This window comes from Somniosus microcephalus, chromosome 7, assembly GCF_052327205.1.
Source record: "Somniosus microcephalus isolate GS21.2 chromosome 7, FLI_Smic_1.0, whole genome shotgun sequence".
Taxonomy (NCBI): Eukaryota; Metazoa; Chordata; class Chondrichthyes; order Squaliformes; family Somniosidae; genus Somniosus; species Somniosus microcephalus.
The window spans coordinates 90,759,928-90,777,721 of record NC_140993.1 but is presented as its reverse complement, the minus strand read 5'-3'; the positions used below and the strand labels follow the sequence as shown (position 1 = coordinate 90,777,721).

General features: G+C 49.3%; 1 protein-coding gene across 5 annotated transcripts in view; it reads left to right on the top strand.

The window, feature by feature from the left end:
• The first annotated feature begins 1,336 nt into the window (after positions 1-1,336).
• LOC147114790 (copine-3-like) overlaps positions 1,337-17,794 on the top strand; it is a 66,505-nt gene continuing 50,047 nt past the window's right edge. For 2 of the 5 annotated variants that reach the window (XM_085992722.1, XM_085992721.1), the window contains exon 1: positions 1,343-1,549. In XM_085992722.1, coding sequence (XP_085848848.1) covers positions 1,525-1,549 — 25 coding nt within the window. In that variant the 5' untranslated portion in view covers positions 1,343-1,524. Of the gene's footprint in view, positions 1,550-17,794 lie in introns of all 5 variants that reach the window. The other 3 variants (XM_085992723.1, XM_085992720.1, XM_085992719.1) reach the window with 3 other exon arrangements.

The following is a 17,794-nucleotide window of genomic DNA, read 5'->3' as shown; positions in this document are numbered from 1 at the left end:
ATTTAAATTATTTCAGTTTTCACCTAAACTACTCTACCTGGAAGTCCATTGCAAATGTTGATCACTATGTGAAGAACTTCCTGGTGTCAGTCCTAAATAAACCCTTGTCCTGCTCTCATAATTTAGTTTGAAGTAATATCTGTGGCTACCTTTTTCAATTGTCTATTGCCTTCTATACCTCTGTAAAATTACCTCTTAGCTACCTCCCTTCAAGGATGAAAAAAACATTCTCCAGTCTTCCGCATACTTCAATCCTCCGATGCTAAAAATCAGCTTGTGCTCTTGTTTGAACTGCCTGCAGAGCTTGAATGTCTCTCTTGTGCTTTGGTAACCAGAATCGATCCACCTAGCGGCATAATAATACATGGTATTATGCCCCTCCCATTATAAAACAGTGCATCATAAAATATGTGAACAATACCACTAGAATATGCACAACATGGCACATCTAGCACATATTTTGACCAACATACTTCCAGTGTCACACTTCACACACTGCGTAACTCGTATGTTTTTAATCACACTTGGTTGGCTGAAATTTCATTTTCATAAAATTGGCATCTTGAACTCTCACTAACAGCACTGGAAAAAAAGATTTACAACACAAGGGATATACAAATTACAAAAGTTACAAGGAAATTCTTAAATGTACCTATACACTATTTTCTGTGTTCAACTGTGTCTGTTTTATATCCAACGCGTGCGCCCCTCTATAGGGGCGGAATAACGCACGAGCCTATGGAGCAAAACTCACCACAATGCAGAAAAAACTGCATACAACCACTGGTTCAAAATGTTCTACAATTTAATAACATTATCAGAAGGGAGTGAGGCAGGTTTGTTACAATATAAATACTGACAGTTGCCGTTGCGGTTCACGTGCATGTTGTAACGGGGTGGGTTAGTGGGTGCGGAAGACCGCAAGAATTCTTAACTCCAGTATTATCCTTTACAGTGCAAATCAATGTGAGGGCAGAAAACAAAGCATCAACTTTGGAACCTTTCAGAAAAAAACTACTTTCATGGGCCCATTTTATTTTACAGAGAATATGTATGAAAAGCATCCAGAATACCAGACAAAAATACAGTGAATAAAATATTACGAAATAAAATGTCCTCATTAATAGGCTTTCCTATTTTGCACTATTTTCTTTCCGAGTTATACGATTTTTCTTGTATTTCCCCGGCTATAGACAAAAAAAAGGGATTGCAAATCTGCCTGGCATCTTCATGAAAAAGTACAGGGGCAAATGCTTTTAATTTGCAGAATGGACTGCAGCTATATAAATTGCAAATCTATGTGCATTATCCTTTCACTGGCAAAGGATCCCTTGCTTTGCACGATTCTACTTGGTGGACTGGTAAACAGGAATTGACGTCAGCCGTTTCCGGCAGCGCGGCTGTCAGGCTGGCCCCGCCCGGAGCGCGTGGGCGGCTGTCAGGCTCGCCCCATCACACCGGCGCGCGCACTGGGACCGAACGTTGTGTCAGCAGGTTTTGTGCGCGAGCCAGCTCGGTGAGCTAATGAACGTGGCTGCGGCTCCCACCGGTAACATTTTCCTTTGTAGAACTACTTTTTCCGCAGTCGTACTAAGGAATTATATGTCATATAAAAGGTGGTGCTTGTTTAATTGCAAAATACTGCGGATGCTGGAAATCTTGTTGTTGTATTGCGGTAAAGTCAGTTTTGAGCGAGGAGATAAGAGGTGTGGTAGTTTTTACACCTATTTCTCACTGGGTTGTGTTTCCGAGTGATCTGTGCGTTATTTTATGGGGCGTCATCACAGGAGGGACCAGACCTCGGGTACCAAGGGCTGTGTTGTGTGTCTGTTGTCATAGTCCCCTCAAATCTGTGTTTTCAGCGATAACTCCTTGTTTTTTGTTGGACCTCTGCAGTGGAATTCTATCGATTTTTAACTGAAGGCTCTCAGTGCGGGAATAACCTCGCCGATTAAGTTGTAGTTTGTACACCGAGTGGTTCAAACTATTGAGCAAAGCTCTCAATAGTCTCCATGAAATTCTGAAACGTAGTGTTGGTCAATAGTATGTAAGTGGTGATAGGACGTTTAAAAATGTCTTGTGTGCTTGGCGTCTCAGCTATTCGATTTTCTGCTTCATTGGTTTAAATGCGTTTTCCCCTTCCTACTTTGTTATTTAGGACTTGCCAATTATGTTACGCAGAAATTCCGTTTTTCCTCGATTCCCATTTCAACAAAACTGTTCTTTGAGGATTAACAGTAGTGTTGGTGCATCGCACTTTCACTTTGAATCGACACTGCTGTTTCATCTTGCACGGGCAGTGTAGTATAGTGTCATGGTAGTTTTGTGTCTGGAGCCAAAGGCCCATCTGTGGTGTATGTAACTTGTTCCACCTTAAGAGAACTTAAACCTGTTCCACCTTAAGAGATGTACTACTTTCTCTGGCTGCTGTATACGGTAATACCGGTGGTGACCACACCGGTATATAAGTGCTGTGTAGTAATTTGCTGGGTAGTTCAGCCCTGACCTTCGACTAGTAAAGACCTGTTAAAGTCATTCTTGTGGTCTGTGTGCAGTGATTCATATTAACCGTAACTGGAACACACAGACTTAACAGTGGCGACGAGTACGCTCTTACCCTGCGGCAGAGATACATCCAAGGCAGTTTAACGGGCGTTGAGAAGAGGCATCTGCCCTCATCATCCTGCTGAGAAAAGACTCGGGTCTGAAGAGCAAAGGAAGAATCCTGACACGAAGCCTTCCATCAGCGACAGGCAGTGATCATCCCTTCTACCACGGTGGTGGGTAAGCCGATCAGCGACGAGCAGCAAGTCGGCCACGTTGGCTGTGGAGTAGGGGAGGGAAAACGGAGGATATAAGGGCGGAGAACTCGACCACGGCCGGGGAAAAGAGCCGGACAGAAGTCGGGGCCAGAGGCGCTGAGACTGGGGCAGCGTAAGGCACGGGAGCCGCGGTGAATGCAAACGCAGCCGGTGTAAAAGACCGGGCTGCAAGCGGGCTGGGAGACGCAACAGCGTCGAGAGAGAGCTCGACCGCGACCGGTGAAAAAGGCCGGGCAGCTACCGAGGCCGCGAGGCGCAGCGACCGGGACAGCGTAAGGCGCGGGAGAAAATAAAAAAAGCCGCGGAGAACTCAGCCGCAGCCGGTGGAAAGGACCGGACTGCAAGAGGGGCTGGGAGGCACGAATTGAGAACCGCTGGGGAGGCGCGAACGGCAGCAATACGGCAATCGCCATTACAGCCAGCGGGGGAGAAAGGCCAACGCGGGAAGCTGCCATTTTCGTAGGCGGGGGAAGAAGACAAGTGCGGGAAGCCGCCATTTTAGTAGGTGGGGGAAGAAGACAAGCGCGGGAAACCGCCATCTTAAAATAAAAAAATTTTTTTTTTGTTTCTCAAGAAGATTGCAAGACCACAGTCACAGGCAGTGATGAATGGAATATTTCATCACAGAGCCCACTTAATCAAAGCTACACGGCCCTTTGAGCGGCTCAGCTTAGATTTCAAGGGCCCCCTCCCGTCCGTCGACCGCAATGTTTACTTCCTGAACATTGTGGACGAATACTCCCGGTTCCCATTCGCTTTCCCCTGCCCAGACATGACCAGTGCCACGGTCATTAAATGCCTCAACAGCCTGTTCTGCCTGTTCGGTATGCCGAGCTACATCCATACGGATAGGGGGGCGTCCTTCATGAGTGAAGAGCTACGCCAGTACATGTTGTCCAAGGGGATCGCCACGAGCCGTACCGCCAGCTACAACCCCCGGGGTAACGGCCAAGTGGAGCGAGAGAACGGGACAGTATGGAAAGCAGTCACTCTAGCTCTAAGGACCAAGGGCCTCCCTATCTCCCGCTGGCAGGAAGTCCTCTCGGATGTGCTCCATTCGATACGGTCGCTATTGTGTACGGCCACTAATGCCACGCCTCATGAACGAATGTTTGTCTTTCCCCGGAAATCCACCTCAGGCGTATCCATGCCGTCATGGCTCTCCACCCCAGGTCCGGTACTCGTGCGAAGGCATGTGAGGGGCCACAAGACGGACCCTCTCGTGGAGCCAGTACACCTACTCCACGCCAACCCCCAATACGCATATGTCCGGCACGCCGACGGAAGGGAGGACACCGTGTCCATAAAAGACGTCGCCCCAGCCGGCATCGACAACAACCACGGCAATAGCAGCAACAACGATCACAGCAACTCTTACCCACCCACTACTCTTTCATCACCCCCGGAAGAACATCGACCAACGGCACCCCCACCAACTACCCCTTCAACAACCCTGGCGGCACCCCCGGCAGAGACCCAGGAGGCTACCGGGGACACCCAGCCGATACCTGCGGCACCACAACAGCCACGTCGGTCGCAGAGGACTATCAAACCCCCGAACAGACTAAATCTATAGAAGGGGTGAATGTGATGAAATATTCCATTCATCTGTGACTGTGGTCAGTTTCAGTGTCATCTCCCTTCCCCCAGTCCTCATTGTATTGTTTATTGGAATGTGCTGTGTGTAGGGCTCCGCCCATACCTGGCCCCTTGTGTAAGCTAGCTCAGTCTGGCCTCAGTATCCAGAAGGAAGATACCTCTCTCTCTTACGTGTTACTTTCTAAGTTAATAAAAGCCTTGTTTTGTTTCGCTAACATTGAGTCTCGGAATTATTGAGGCACATCAATTTTATTAACTTATTTTTCAACACTATGGATCAACTCCTGAAACCCGAACGTTTGGATTTGGATCAACATGCTCCGGACGCATCAGCACGCTTCGGACACTGGTTTGAGTGTGTGGAATTCTTCCTGGACAATTCCGCAGCCGTCAAAGACGCTACGGACGCTGCGAGGATGAGACTCGGAATTCTGCGGAATTGGGTAAGCCACCGGGTTTACCCCCTCATCCAAGACGCTGATACGTACCTGGCCGCCTGCGACATCTTAAAGGCGCATTACCAGCAGCCTACGAATGAGGTGTATGCTAGGCATCTGCTCGCTACTCGCGCACAGCGACCTGGGGAATCGGTGGAGGAGTTCCTAAGCACCCTGAAAATGCTTGGCAAAGACTGCAAGTGCCGAGATGTAAAAGCCGTGGTGTACACTGACGAGCTTGTTCGCGATGCCTTTATCACAGGCCTCAGCTCCACTTACATCCAGCAAAGACTGCTGGAAAAAACAGGGTTGGACCTGAAACAGGCTGCGGACACCGCGCGATCCCTGGACATGGCCCAGAGAAACTCGGACGCTTACTCTTCAGCCCGCGCCATCCACGCCGCCACGTGTGCACCAAGGGCGCCGCCATCTTGGAAGGCATCTTCCCCGCCCGACACCGGCGGGGCCCCGCTCTCCCCCCAGAAGCCCTACGACAGCCGCGACGCGTCAGGGACCCAACTGCTACTTCTGCGGGCAGCCAAAACACACCAGAAACCTGTGCCCGGCGAAAGGCACCACCTGCTTTAAGTGCGGTAAGAAGGGGCACTTCGGGAAGGTGTGCAGAGGGAACCCCGCCGGAAAACCAACCGCCGGAAAACCCGCCACCACCGCGTGTGCGCCGTGGGAGCGGCCGTCTTGGGCGCCATCTTGCCCGACCTCGTGGGGTCCGCCATCTTATGAGCAGACAGCGTGGACGCCATCTTGTATCGATCAGGGCCCTACAGTGGCATCGGTCACAGTGGACCAGACCAGGTTAGCACTGTTGCCTCACAGCGCCAGGGACCCGGGTTCGAATCCGGCCTCGGGTGACTGTCTGTGTGGAGTTTGCACATTCTCCCCGTGTTTGCGTGGGTTTTCTCCCGGGTGCTCCGGTTTCCTCCCACAGTCCAAAGATGTGCGGGTTAGGTTGATTGGCTATGATAAATTGACCCTTAGTGCTAGGGGGATTAAATACGTGGGGTTACGGGGATCGGGTGGGATATGTGTCAGTGCAGACTCGATGGGCCGAAATGGCCTCTATCTGCACTGTGGGGTTTCTGTGATTTCTGTGATGCCTAAGCGTGGTAACATCAACGATTTCGATGCCGATGTTGAAGATTGGGACACGTATGTAGAACGCATAGAAGTTTATTGTAAAGCAAATAAGATAGCAGATGAGGATAAAGCACTAACCTTACTAAACTCAATGGGTGCGAAGACATACGAGCTATTGAAGCATCTTCTATCACCAGCTAAACCGGCGGATCAGACTTTCGCGAATATTGTTGCTGTCCTAAAGAATCATTTGAACCCCACACCGCTGATGTTAGCGGAACGATTTAAATTTTATGCTAGAACGCAACTGAAAGAGGAAAGCAACGCGGAGTATTTAATTGAACTGCGTAAGCTAGCGAAGTACTGTCAGTTTGGGGAAAGACTAACAGAGGCGCTGAGAGACAAATTCGTCTGTGGATTGTCGAAAGAAGGAACACAAAAGCGGCTGCTTGAAGAGAATGATCTTACACTGGATAAGGCTGTCACTATTGCAGCATCACACGAAGCCGCAGCGAGAGGCACTGCGGAAATGCAGCTGAAGTCATCGGTACTCAGCGCAGACCAAATGGCTTTGGGTACAGTGAAATGTTATCGTTGTGGAAAGACAACACACGATCAGAACCAATGCTGGTTTAAAAATCAGGAATGCAGAAAATGTGGCAAGCTTGGTCACATAGCTAAAGTATGCAGGTCAGGAAAGAAGACCAGCAACAAAAAGTCACCGCAGGAAAAGTGCAGAAAGGTGCAGAAAGGTACATAAGGTGGCTGAGAAGAGTTCGGATGAACAGAATTCGGATTCAGACTCCAACAGCAAGGAACTGGGTAGTCTAAGAATTCACAATGTGAGTAATGAAGCTGACCTACAAACTACCTGGGTCACACTTCAGATAGCAGGAGTCCAAGTGAAGATGGAATTTGACACTGGATCGGCATTGACGGTCATGAATAAGAAAGATTACAAAAGGTTACTCCAACATATTCCCCTACGGGATACGGAGATTGTATTGAAAACATACACGGGGCAAAGAGTATACCCCATCGGAAAGATAGAGGTAAAGGTGGTCCACAAGGGCAAAGAAAGCCGAGGAATGGACTTATATGTGCTACCTGAAGGAGGTCCACCACTACTGGGACGGGAGTGGATTAGAAAAATGAATATGGACTGGCATTCCTTAAAAGCACTAACTGTAGATGCCAGGGAAACAGATGTCAAACCTAAACGATTGTCCAGAATATTGGACAATGCTAAAGAGGTGTTCCAGCAGGGACTGGGAACACTGAGAGGAATTACGGCAAACATCAAGATTGAAGAACATGCACAACCAAAATTTTTCAAAGCCAGACCGGTACCCTATGCGATACGACCTGCTGTGGAAGCGGAGCTGGAAGCGCTAGAACGTTCAGGCGTACTGTTTAAGGTAGACAGGAGTGAGTGGGCTACGCCCATTGTTCCCGTGATGAAACGTCCTTCGAGCAACAAGCCGGGAGAACCAGGGAAGGTTCGCATCCGTGGAGATTTCAAGATCACTGTTAATCCGGTGCTTCACACGGTGCAGTATCCGCTTCCGCGGATTGAGGATATCTTCGCTTCATTGTCGGGCGGGAAACACTTCACCAAGATAGACCTGGCGCAGGCGTACTTACAGATGGAAGTTGAGGAAGAGTCACGCCAGTACCTCACGATCAACACGCATAGAGGCTTGTACCGGTATAATAGACTGGTTTTTGGAGTGGCATCGGCTCCAGCAATTTGGCAGAGGGCCATGGAGCAGGTATTACAGGGAATTCCAGGCACACAATGTTACCTGGACGATATTCTGATTACAGGAGAGGGTGACGAGGAACACCTCGCAAATTTGGAACTGGTGCTCATCAGATTGAAAGAATATGGACTTCGAGTTAATCGGCAGAATGTGAGTTCTTTCAGAAGTGGATCTCGTACTGTGGCCATGTCATTGACCAGGAGGGACTTCATAAGTCTCCTGACAAGATCGAAGCGGCTGTGAAGGCTCCCGCTCCGGTTAATGTATCTCAGTTGAGGTCGTTCCTAGGATTGATTAACTATTACCATAAGTTTCTGCCAAATTTATCCACGGTACTGCACCCGCTGAACGCTCTTTTGCAGAAGGGAGTACCATGGGAGTGGAGCGAGGACTGTAAGAAGGCCTTTCGCAAAAGCAAGGAATTGATAACCTCAGGAAGTGTTGGCTCACTTCAACCCAACACTGCCTATTCGTTTGGCTTGTGATGCTTCTCCATATGGTATTGGGGCAGTACTCTCACACAAGTTGCCAAATGGCACGGAGAGGCCAGTCGCGTTCGCATCTAGATCATTGACCTCCGCTGAGCGCAACTATGCTCAGATAGATAGGGAGGCTCTCAGCCTTGTGTGGGGAGTAAAGAAGTTTAATCATTACCTGCAGGGCCAAATGTTTACGCTTCTGACAGACCATCAGCCGTTGGTATCCATATTTAACCCTAAGAAGGGTGTGTCGGTGATGACAGCACAGAGACTCCAGAGATGGTCCCTCTTCCTAGGGGCACATCAATATCAGATAGAATTCAAAGGTACAAAGCAGCATGGTAATGCTGATGGGCTGTCGCGCCTGCCACTACCTGAAGAAGAGGAGACAACGAAGGTTGACCCTGTTGAGTTATTTCACTCGACCATCATCGAGTGTTTACCAGTCACCAATGCAAGTATTGAAAGAGAAACCAGGAACGACCCGACACTGTCCCGAGTCTACGAGGTGACAGTGAAGGGATGGCCAGCACATGGTGATTCTCTGTTACCGGCAGTCTCGGCAAGACGAGACCAGCTGTCCGTCTGTCAAGGAACATTGATGTATGGAACGAGAGTGATTATTCCTCCTAAGTTAAGGGAAAGAGTTCTAAAGGAACTGCATGAAGGTCATCTGGGGGGAGTCAAGATGAAAAGCCTTGCTAGGGCTTATGTGTGGTGGCCGGGTATCGACCAACAGATAGAGGAGCTGACGAAAAGCTGCTCAGGGTGCCAAAAAGTGCAAAATGCACCTCCGATTGCACCGCTGCATCCATGGGAATGGCCTTCAGCCCCATGGCAACGCGTACATATTGACTTTGCTGGTCCATTCATGGACTCCATGTTTCTAATTGCGGTGGACGCACATTCTAAATGGCCAGAAGTGATCAAGATGACTACCACTACTTCAAAAAAGACAATTGCGGTGTTCAGAACGATATTCGCAAGGAACGGATTGCCAGAACAAATATGTTCAGACAACGGACCGCAGTTCGTGTCAGAAGAATTCCAGAAATTCATGAAGAAGAATGGGGTGAAACATTATACCTCTGCCCCATATCATCCGGCTACAAATGGGTTGGCCGAGAGATTTGTACAAACATTCAAAAAGGCAATAAAGGCCATGAGCGAAGATCAGATTCCACTACAACATAAGGTGGACAAGTTTCTACTGGCATATCGAAACGCCGCTCATGCAGTGACAAACCAAAGTCCTGCCATGATGTTTTATAACGGGAGGTTGCGGTCCAGGTTGGACTTGTTAAAACCAAATGTGCGGAGGGAAGTTGAAAACAAACAGTTCCAGCATATAAATAACAAGACCACTCGGAGTTTCGAGGTAGGACAACCAGTGTTGGCCAGGGACTATGGAAACGAGAAATGGCAATCCGGAACAATTCGGGCCAGACAAGGACCCCTGATGTACACGGTAGATGTTGGTAAAAATGTAATACGGCGTCATGCTGACCAACTGGTAGAATCGAGAACAAGGGTCGAACCCATGGTTACGACAGAGACAACCGTGGAAGAAGTTAGTGAACCTGAAGCATCTACCTCGGCAGTGAATGTACCTGATGATGATGTCCAAGACATAAGAGACCAACTAGAGGAGTCACCTCAGCAACAAGAATCAGAGACCCCTGAAAGGCGTTATCCAACTCGAATCAGGAGGCCTCCTGAGAGACTGAACCTTTGAACTGTTTCTACATGAAGTTGTATATGTATATATGTTATTATGTTCTGTTAAATGGGGATATAACTGTTAAGCTAAAAAGGGAGGATTGTGGTGTATGTAACTGTGGAACAGGTTTAAGTTCCCTTAAGAGATGTACTACTTTCTCTGGCTGCTGTATACGGTAATACCGGTGGTGACCACACTGGTATATAAGTGCTGTGTAGTAATTTGCTGGGTAGTTCAGCCCTGACCTTCGACTAGTAAAGACCTGTTAAAGTTATTCTTGTGGCCTGTGTGCAGTGATTCATATTAACCATAACTGGAACACACAGACTTAACACCATCTATAACTGCAGCAAGGTGGAATGAGAATCTGGAGGAATTGTTGTCATGCCTCTTTGCTTTGGAGTTAGGTTGCTCTTTGACACTCAATTTAAGCTCCAACAATAAATTGCATTTATGTAGTGCTTTTTAATATAGAACAAATATCCCAAAGGGTTTCACAAAGGCATGTAGAAAAAATAGACACTGAACCAAAGGAGGAGAGATTAGGAATGGTGACCAAAGGCTGGGTCACGGGCAGGTTTTAAGGAGGATATAGAGGTGGAGGAGTTTAGGGAGGCATTCCAGAGAGTGGGACCTAGGTGATTGAAGGCAGGGTTGCCAGTGGTGGGCTGAAGGGGGGGAGATGCACAAAAAGATGGCATCATAGGAAGAGAGTTGAGGGAAAGGGATTATAGGCTGGTGGAGATTACAGATAGGGAACAATGAGGCAATGAATGAAAAACACAAAGATAATTTAAAATTTAAGTCGTTGGGAGCGGGAACATTGTTTAAGTAAATAATGAAGGGTTGAGCGGGACTTGGTTGTGGAATAGGATATGGACGGCAATGTTTTGGAAGAGCTGAGGTTTATGGAGGATAGAGTATGGGAGGCAACTAGACCAGTCAGAAGGATATTGGGGTAATTGAGTCTGGAGATGACAAAGGCATGAATGAGGATTTCAGTGGCAGATTGGCTGAAGTAAGGAGAGGTGGGCAATGCTACGGAGGTGGAAGTAGGCAATTTTTGTGATGCAGACGATCTGGGGTTGAAATCTCAGTTCGGTGATTAACAGAATGCTGTGGTTGCGAACAGTTTGAGGCATTTTCCAGGGAAGAGGATGATGGTGATGGCTACAGTCTCACTAGTGTTTAGCTGGAGGAAATTCTGTATCCTCCAAGACACACACTCACTTGTTAGAGGTGAGGGTGGCAAAGGCAGAGGAAAGGAGATTTTTGGACAAACAGGCGGTGGTGGGTCAAAATAAATCATGGGGAGGTAGAGTCTGGGTGTTATTGGCATACATATGGAAACTGAAACCATGGGTTTGGATAGCTCAAAGGGGCACTATGTAGATGAGTAAAAGGAGAGACCCAAGGATGGTTCCTTGGGGGACTCCAAAGGTGTTGGTGCAGGGGTGAGAAGAGAAGCCATTGTTGGCTATGATTGGTTATGTAAAAGCAGAACCATCACTAAGTCAGCCTATTTCCACCTCTAACATCGCCCGACTCCACCCCTGCCTCAGCTCATTTGGTGAAAACCCTCATACATGACTTTGTTGCCTCAAGACTTGACTATTCCAATGCACTCCAGGCCGGCCTCTCATCTTCCACTCTCTGTAAACTTGAGATCATCCAAAACTCTGCTGCCTGTGTCCTAACTCACACCAAGTCCCGTTCACCCATCACCCCTGTGCTCGCTGACCTACATTCGTTCCCGGTTAAGCAACGCCTCGATTTTTAAAATTCTCATCCTTGTTTTCAAATCCCTCCAAGGCCTCCCTACCTCTGTAACCTCCTCCAGCCCTACAATCCTCCAAGATTTCTGCACTCCTCCAGTTCTGGCCTCTTGACAATCCTCGAATTGAATTACTCTACTATTGGCGGCCGTGCCTTCAGTTACCAGATCCCTAAGCTCTGGAATTCCCTTCCTAAACCTTTCTACACCTCTTTCCTCCTTTTTAAGATGCTGCTTAACGTCTTTGACTAAGCTTTTGGTCATCTGCCCTAATATCTCCTTGTGTGGCTCGGTGTCAAATTTAGTTTGATAACGCTCCTGTGAAGCATTCTGGGACGTTTTACTACGTTTATAAAGCACTATATAAATATAAGATGATGATGATCATGATCATCAACAACTTATATTTATATAGCGCTTTAAAGTGTTGCTCTAATGGACTGGGATGACGATGATCATGATCATGATCGTCATCGTCATCCCAGTCCATTAGAGCTGGACAATGGAGGAGGATAATGTGATCAACTGTATCAAGAGGTTGAGAAGGGATAATACGCCATGGTCACAGTCACAAAGAATGTCATTCCTGATTGTGGTTAGTGCTATTTCTGTGCTGTGGGAGGGCATAATTCAGACAGGAGGTTGTGGGAAAGATGGGCACAGATTTTGTAGGCAACAACACCTTCAAGGACCATCGAGTGGCGCAGGAGATTGGAGTTGGGATGGTACTTAGTGAAGACAGAGGGTGGAGAGTGGATTTATTTTAAAATATGGGATAATGGCTATGGTCTTGAAAGCGAGGGGGAACAGTTCCTGAGGAGCGGGAACCATTATCGACTAATATAGAAACATAGAAGATAGGAGCAGGAGTAGGCCATTCGGCCCTTCGAGGGCTGTAGTCGGACCTACTCTCACTGTGCACCCAGCCAATTTGGTTAAAATCTACAATTTAATTGAAACAAATTGATTCTGTTCCCAGTCATTCCCATGTATATATTATTTATATTTGTATGGCCTGTCCATTCAAACGCCCTCTGTTAACAGCCCTTTTTAAAAATCTGTATTTGTTTTCGGAATGTGGATATCACTGGCAAGGCCACATTTATTGCCGATCCCTAGTTGCCCTGAGAAGGTTGTGGTGTGCCTTGTCTTTGAACTACTGCAGTCCTTGTGGTGATGGTGTTCCCACAATGGTGTTGGGTAGGGAATTCCAAGATATTGACCCAGCGATGAAGGAACAATGATGTATGGAGTTTTCAATGTTCATTATGTCCACACCCATGTTGCATCTGGTGATGCCTGTCCTGTCACATTTTTAAGAATGTGGCAGCCTGTGTTGTTAGAATCCTTAAGAATTGCTTTAATTTAAAATTCTAATCCTTCTCCAGCCATATAACCTCCTCGAACTTTGTTCCTCTAACTCTGGCCTCTGATGGGAATCAGTATGAGCTGTGCTAAAGATTCGTTGTTTGCACTTTAATTGTATTTTTACTAAAATCCTATTTTACTATGTTTTCAAACACATTTCACTTTATATGTTGTACAATTTTAAGCTGTCTAATACTGCATTTTGACTCTTCAAAGAGCTGTCTAAATAAACCATTGCAATATTTTATTAAAAGCTGAGTTCCATCCTTATTTAAATATCTCACTTGGGAGCGCACCCCAAAATATCCCAGCTGACAAATGCATCGTGTTCCCAATTTATTCACCTTCCTGTGACACTTTTACATATTCCCAAAATTGAGGCTAATTCTTTCTAATTACAATAGAAAAGATTTATAAATAACAGATTTATAATTTTCAACATTACAACATTGACTACACTTCAGAAGTAATGAATTGGCTGTAAAGCGCTTTGGGTCATCTTGAGGTTGTGAAAAGTGCTATATAAATGCAATTTTTAAAAAACTATTACAAAGTAATCTCTACACTTCTGTTTTTTTTTTAAAAAGCATATTATTTAGGAATGTTTAGCTTTGGAAAAGATAATTCCTGTCAATCTGACAAGTTTTTTTAAACAAAACTGTACTGTGCAGCACCTTCATGATATACCTATCAATTCGTCCAATAAAAGGCGACGAGTTAGGAACGTAACTAAAGGTTTTTATTGACTAAATAACAGAGCCCACCCTCGTGGGTGATTGGGTCCAACAAGGAGGAATACCAGCCAGTCGACTACCTTTATACCTGGGCAGGTAGGTGGAGCCATGGGCGGAGTCGGAGGTGGTCAGCCCAGGTATAACAGCGCGACAAGAGGCGACCTCGTATCGTGATACAACGGTGATAACAATACAACAGTGATAACTATAGTGTAACGATAAAGTGGTTTACCACATTCACCCCTTGTTTAGATTTGAGTCCGGCGGGGTGAAGTGTACTACCAGTTCTGGTATGTCAGTCTGTCCGGAGGCCTCGTAAGCCTCTCCGATCGTCGCAGCGGCGGTGCTGCATTATCCGGTGTTAGTGCTGGTGTCTGCGTGGTCGGCGAAGGCTCGTGGGGTTCCGGCATGCCGTCTACCTGGGCTGGAATTGGGGGGGTGGTGGGGGGGGGTAAAGGTGGTGTCTCCGGAGTGCCCGAGGGTGCGAGGTCTCGTAAGGAGACAGTGTCCTCCCGCCCGTCTGGGTAAGCCACGTAGGCGTACTGGGGGTTGGCGTGCAGGAGGTTCACCCTTTCGACCAGGGGGTCTGTTTTATGGGCCCTCACGTGCTTTCGCAGCAAGACGGGCCCCGGAGAGGTCAGCCAGGTTGGTAGAGTGGTTCCCGTAGTCGACTTCCTGGGGAAAACAAACATTCGTTCATGGGGGGTGGCGTTAACGGCAGTGCAAAGTAGTGACCGGATGGAGTGCAGCGCTGTCGGGAGGACTTCCTGCCAGCGGGAGGTTGGGAGGCCCTTAGACTTTAAGGCTAAGAGGACGGCCTTCCATACCGTCGCGTTCTCTCTTTCCACCTGGCCGTTCCCTTGGGGGTTGTAGCTGGTGGTCCTACTTGCTGCAATACCTCTCGCTAGTAGGAACTGACGGAGTTCCTCGCTCATGAAAGAGGAGCCCCGGTCACTATGTATATAGTTTGGGAACCCGAACAAGGCGAAGAGGTCGTTCAGGCATTTAATGACCGTGGTACTGGTCATGTCTGGGCAGGGGAAGGCAAAGGGGAAACGGGAGTACTCATCAACAATGTTGAGGAAGTACACATTACGGTCAGAGGACGGGAGGGGCCCCTTAAAGTCGATGCTCAGGCGCTCGAAGGGGCGGGTGGCCTTGATCAGGCTTGCTCTGTCCGGCCTAAAGAAGTGCGGTTTGCACTCGGCGCAGGTCTGGCAGTTCCTGGTTATGGTCCTGACCTCCTCGATGGAGTAGGGCAGGTTGCGGGCCTTAATGAAGTGGTAAAGTCTGGTGACCCCGGGGTGGCAGAGGTCGTTGTGGAGGGTCTGAAGTCTATCACTTTGCGCGCTGGCGCATGTAATTCGTGACAGAGCATCGGGGGGTTCGTTCAGCTTACCTGGCCGGTACAAGATATCATAATCGTAGGTGGAGAGCTCGATTCTCCACCTCAAGATCTTGTCATTCTTGATTTTGCCCCTCAGCTTGTTATTAAACATAAAAGCGACCGAACGTTGGTCGGTAAGGAGGGTAAATCGTTTGCCTGCCAGGTAGTGCCTCCAGCGTCGTACCGCCTCCACAATCGCCTGGGCCTCCTTCTCGACCGACGAGTGTCGGATCTCAGGGCCCTGTAGGGTCCTTGAGAAGAAGGCCACCGGTCTCCCCTCCTGGTTAAGGGTGGCGGCTAGGGCGAAGTCGGATGCATCGCTCTCGACTTGGAAGGGGATGGACTCATCCACTGCGTGCATAGTGGCCTTGGCAATGTCTCCCTTAATGAGGGAGAAGGCTGCGCACGCTTCCTCCGTAAGGGGGAAGGATGTGGACTTCATGAGGGGTCTGGCTTTGTCCGCATAATTGGGCACCCATTGGGCATAGTAGGCGAAGAGCCCCAGGGTTCTCTTAAGTGCCTTAGGGCAGTGGGGGAGGGGTAGCTCCATGAGGGGGCGCATTCTTTCGGGGTCGGGGCCGATGAGTCCGTTCTCTACTACACAGCCAAGGATGGCAAGGCGCGAGGTGTTAAACACACATTTCTCCTTATTGTAGGTGAGGTTCAGCCGTTGGGCTGTATGGAGGAATTTCTCCAGATTCACGTCGTGGTCCTGCCGGTCGCGGCCGCAGATGGTGACGTTATCTAGGTAGGGGAATGTGGCCTGCAGTCCGTTCTGGTCAACCATCCGGTCCATCTCCCTTTGGAAGACCGAGACCCCGTTGGTGACACCGAAGGGGACCCTAAGGAAGTGGTATAGGCGCCCATTCGCCTCGAAGGCGGTGTACTGGCGGTCCTCGGGGTGGATAGGGAGTTGGTGGTAGGCCGACTTAAGGTCGATGGTCGAGAATATGCGGTATTGTGCAATCTGATTGACCATGTCAGATATGCGGGGAAGGGGGTATGCGTCCAGCTGGGTGTATCTGTTTATGGTCTGGCTGTAGTCGATGACCAGGCGATTTTTATCGCCGGTCTTAACGACCACGACCTGGGCACGCCAGGGGCTGTTGCTCCCCTCGATGATGCCCTCCTTCAGGAGACGCTGCACCTCAGAGCAAATGAAAGCTCTGTCCCCAGCGCTGTACCGCCTGCTCTTGGTAGCGACGGGTTTGCAGTCGGGGGTGAGGTTAGCGAACAGGGAAGGTGGCGGCACCTTGAGGGTGGATAGGCTGCAGGTGTTACGCGGTGGGCGGTTTAACCTTCGCTGGTTGTCGACTGTGAGTGGGGGGAGGGGTCCACCGTATGCTAGGGTTACACTTTGGAGGTGGGATTGGAAGTCCAGCCCTAGTAGGACGGCAGCGCAGAGCTGGGGGAGGACGAGGAGTTTAAAGTTTTTATACTCTGTACCCTTAACCGACAAGGTCACAGCACAGTAGCCGCTAATGTCCGTGGCGTGGGACCTCGATGCCATCGAGATTCGGTTGCGCGTTGGCAGGACAGGGAGGGAGTAGTGGCTCACCGTGTCTGGGTGGATGAAGCTCTCCGTGCTTCCGCTGTCGAACAGGCAGGTCGTGGCGTGGCCGTTTACTTTGATGTCCATCATCGACTTGGACAGGTGGTGTGGGCGGGCTTGATCCAGAGTGACGGAGGCTAGCGTGTAGGTAAGCGAGTCGTTGTCGTCTGCGGGCGAGGCGGTCGTCGGGTCCGGGGGCCCGGTGGCAGTCGGGCGTGGTGGGTAAAATGGCGTCTCCCACGAGGTAGGACAAAATGGCGGAGAAGATGGCTGCCCCCATAACTCACATGAGGCACTATTGGGGTCGGTTGCCTTGATCAAAGATGGCCGCCCCCATGACTCACGTGTGGGGATACTGGCCTCAGTTGCCGTGAAAGAAGATGGCCGCCCCCACAGTTCGCATGAGGCACTGCTGGCCTCTGAAGATCCGCTCCTGCAGGCCTTAGAGAAATGGCCTTTCTTCCTGCAGGTTGTGCAGGTAGAGTTCCTGGCTGGGCAGCGCGACCTCGGGTGCTTCTCCTGGCCGCAAAAGAAGCAGCCGGCGGCCCGATCGCGGGTGCCCGATGTCGGAGCCGGTACTGGGGGTGGCGGGCCCGGTCGGGTCCGGGACGCCGACGCTGAGGTAGGTCCCGGGGGCGGCGCTGCGAAGGGTATTGCGGTAGGGGTCGGGCCCGAGTCCCAGGGTCGTGAGCAGTACCTGGAAAACGCCTCCTGGTCCTGATGGGCCACCTCCAGGGAGAGAGCGAGGGCTTCAGCTTTGTCCAGGTCGAGGTCTTTAGCTTCAAGCAGTCTTTGCCGTGAGTAGTCGGACCGTAGGCCTTTCACAAAGGCATCGCGGATATTATCTTCCGTATTTTCAACAGCCGTCACCGCTTTAAAGTCACAGTTCCTGCCGAGTGCTCTTAGCGCCCGTAAAAATTCAGCTACAGACTCTCCTGGCTGTTGCGGGCGGGATCTTAGGAGGTGCCTGGTGTACATGTAATTTACCGGGCTGCGGTACTGCTGTTTCAGTAGGTTGATAGCGGCCTCGTACGTAGTCGTGTCCTGTATGAGTGCGTATACTC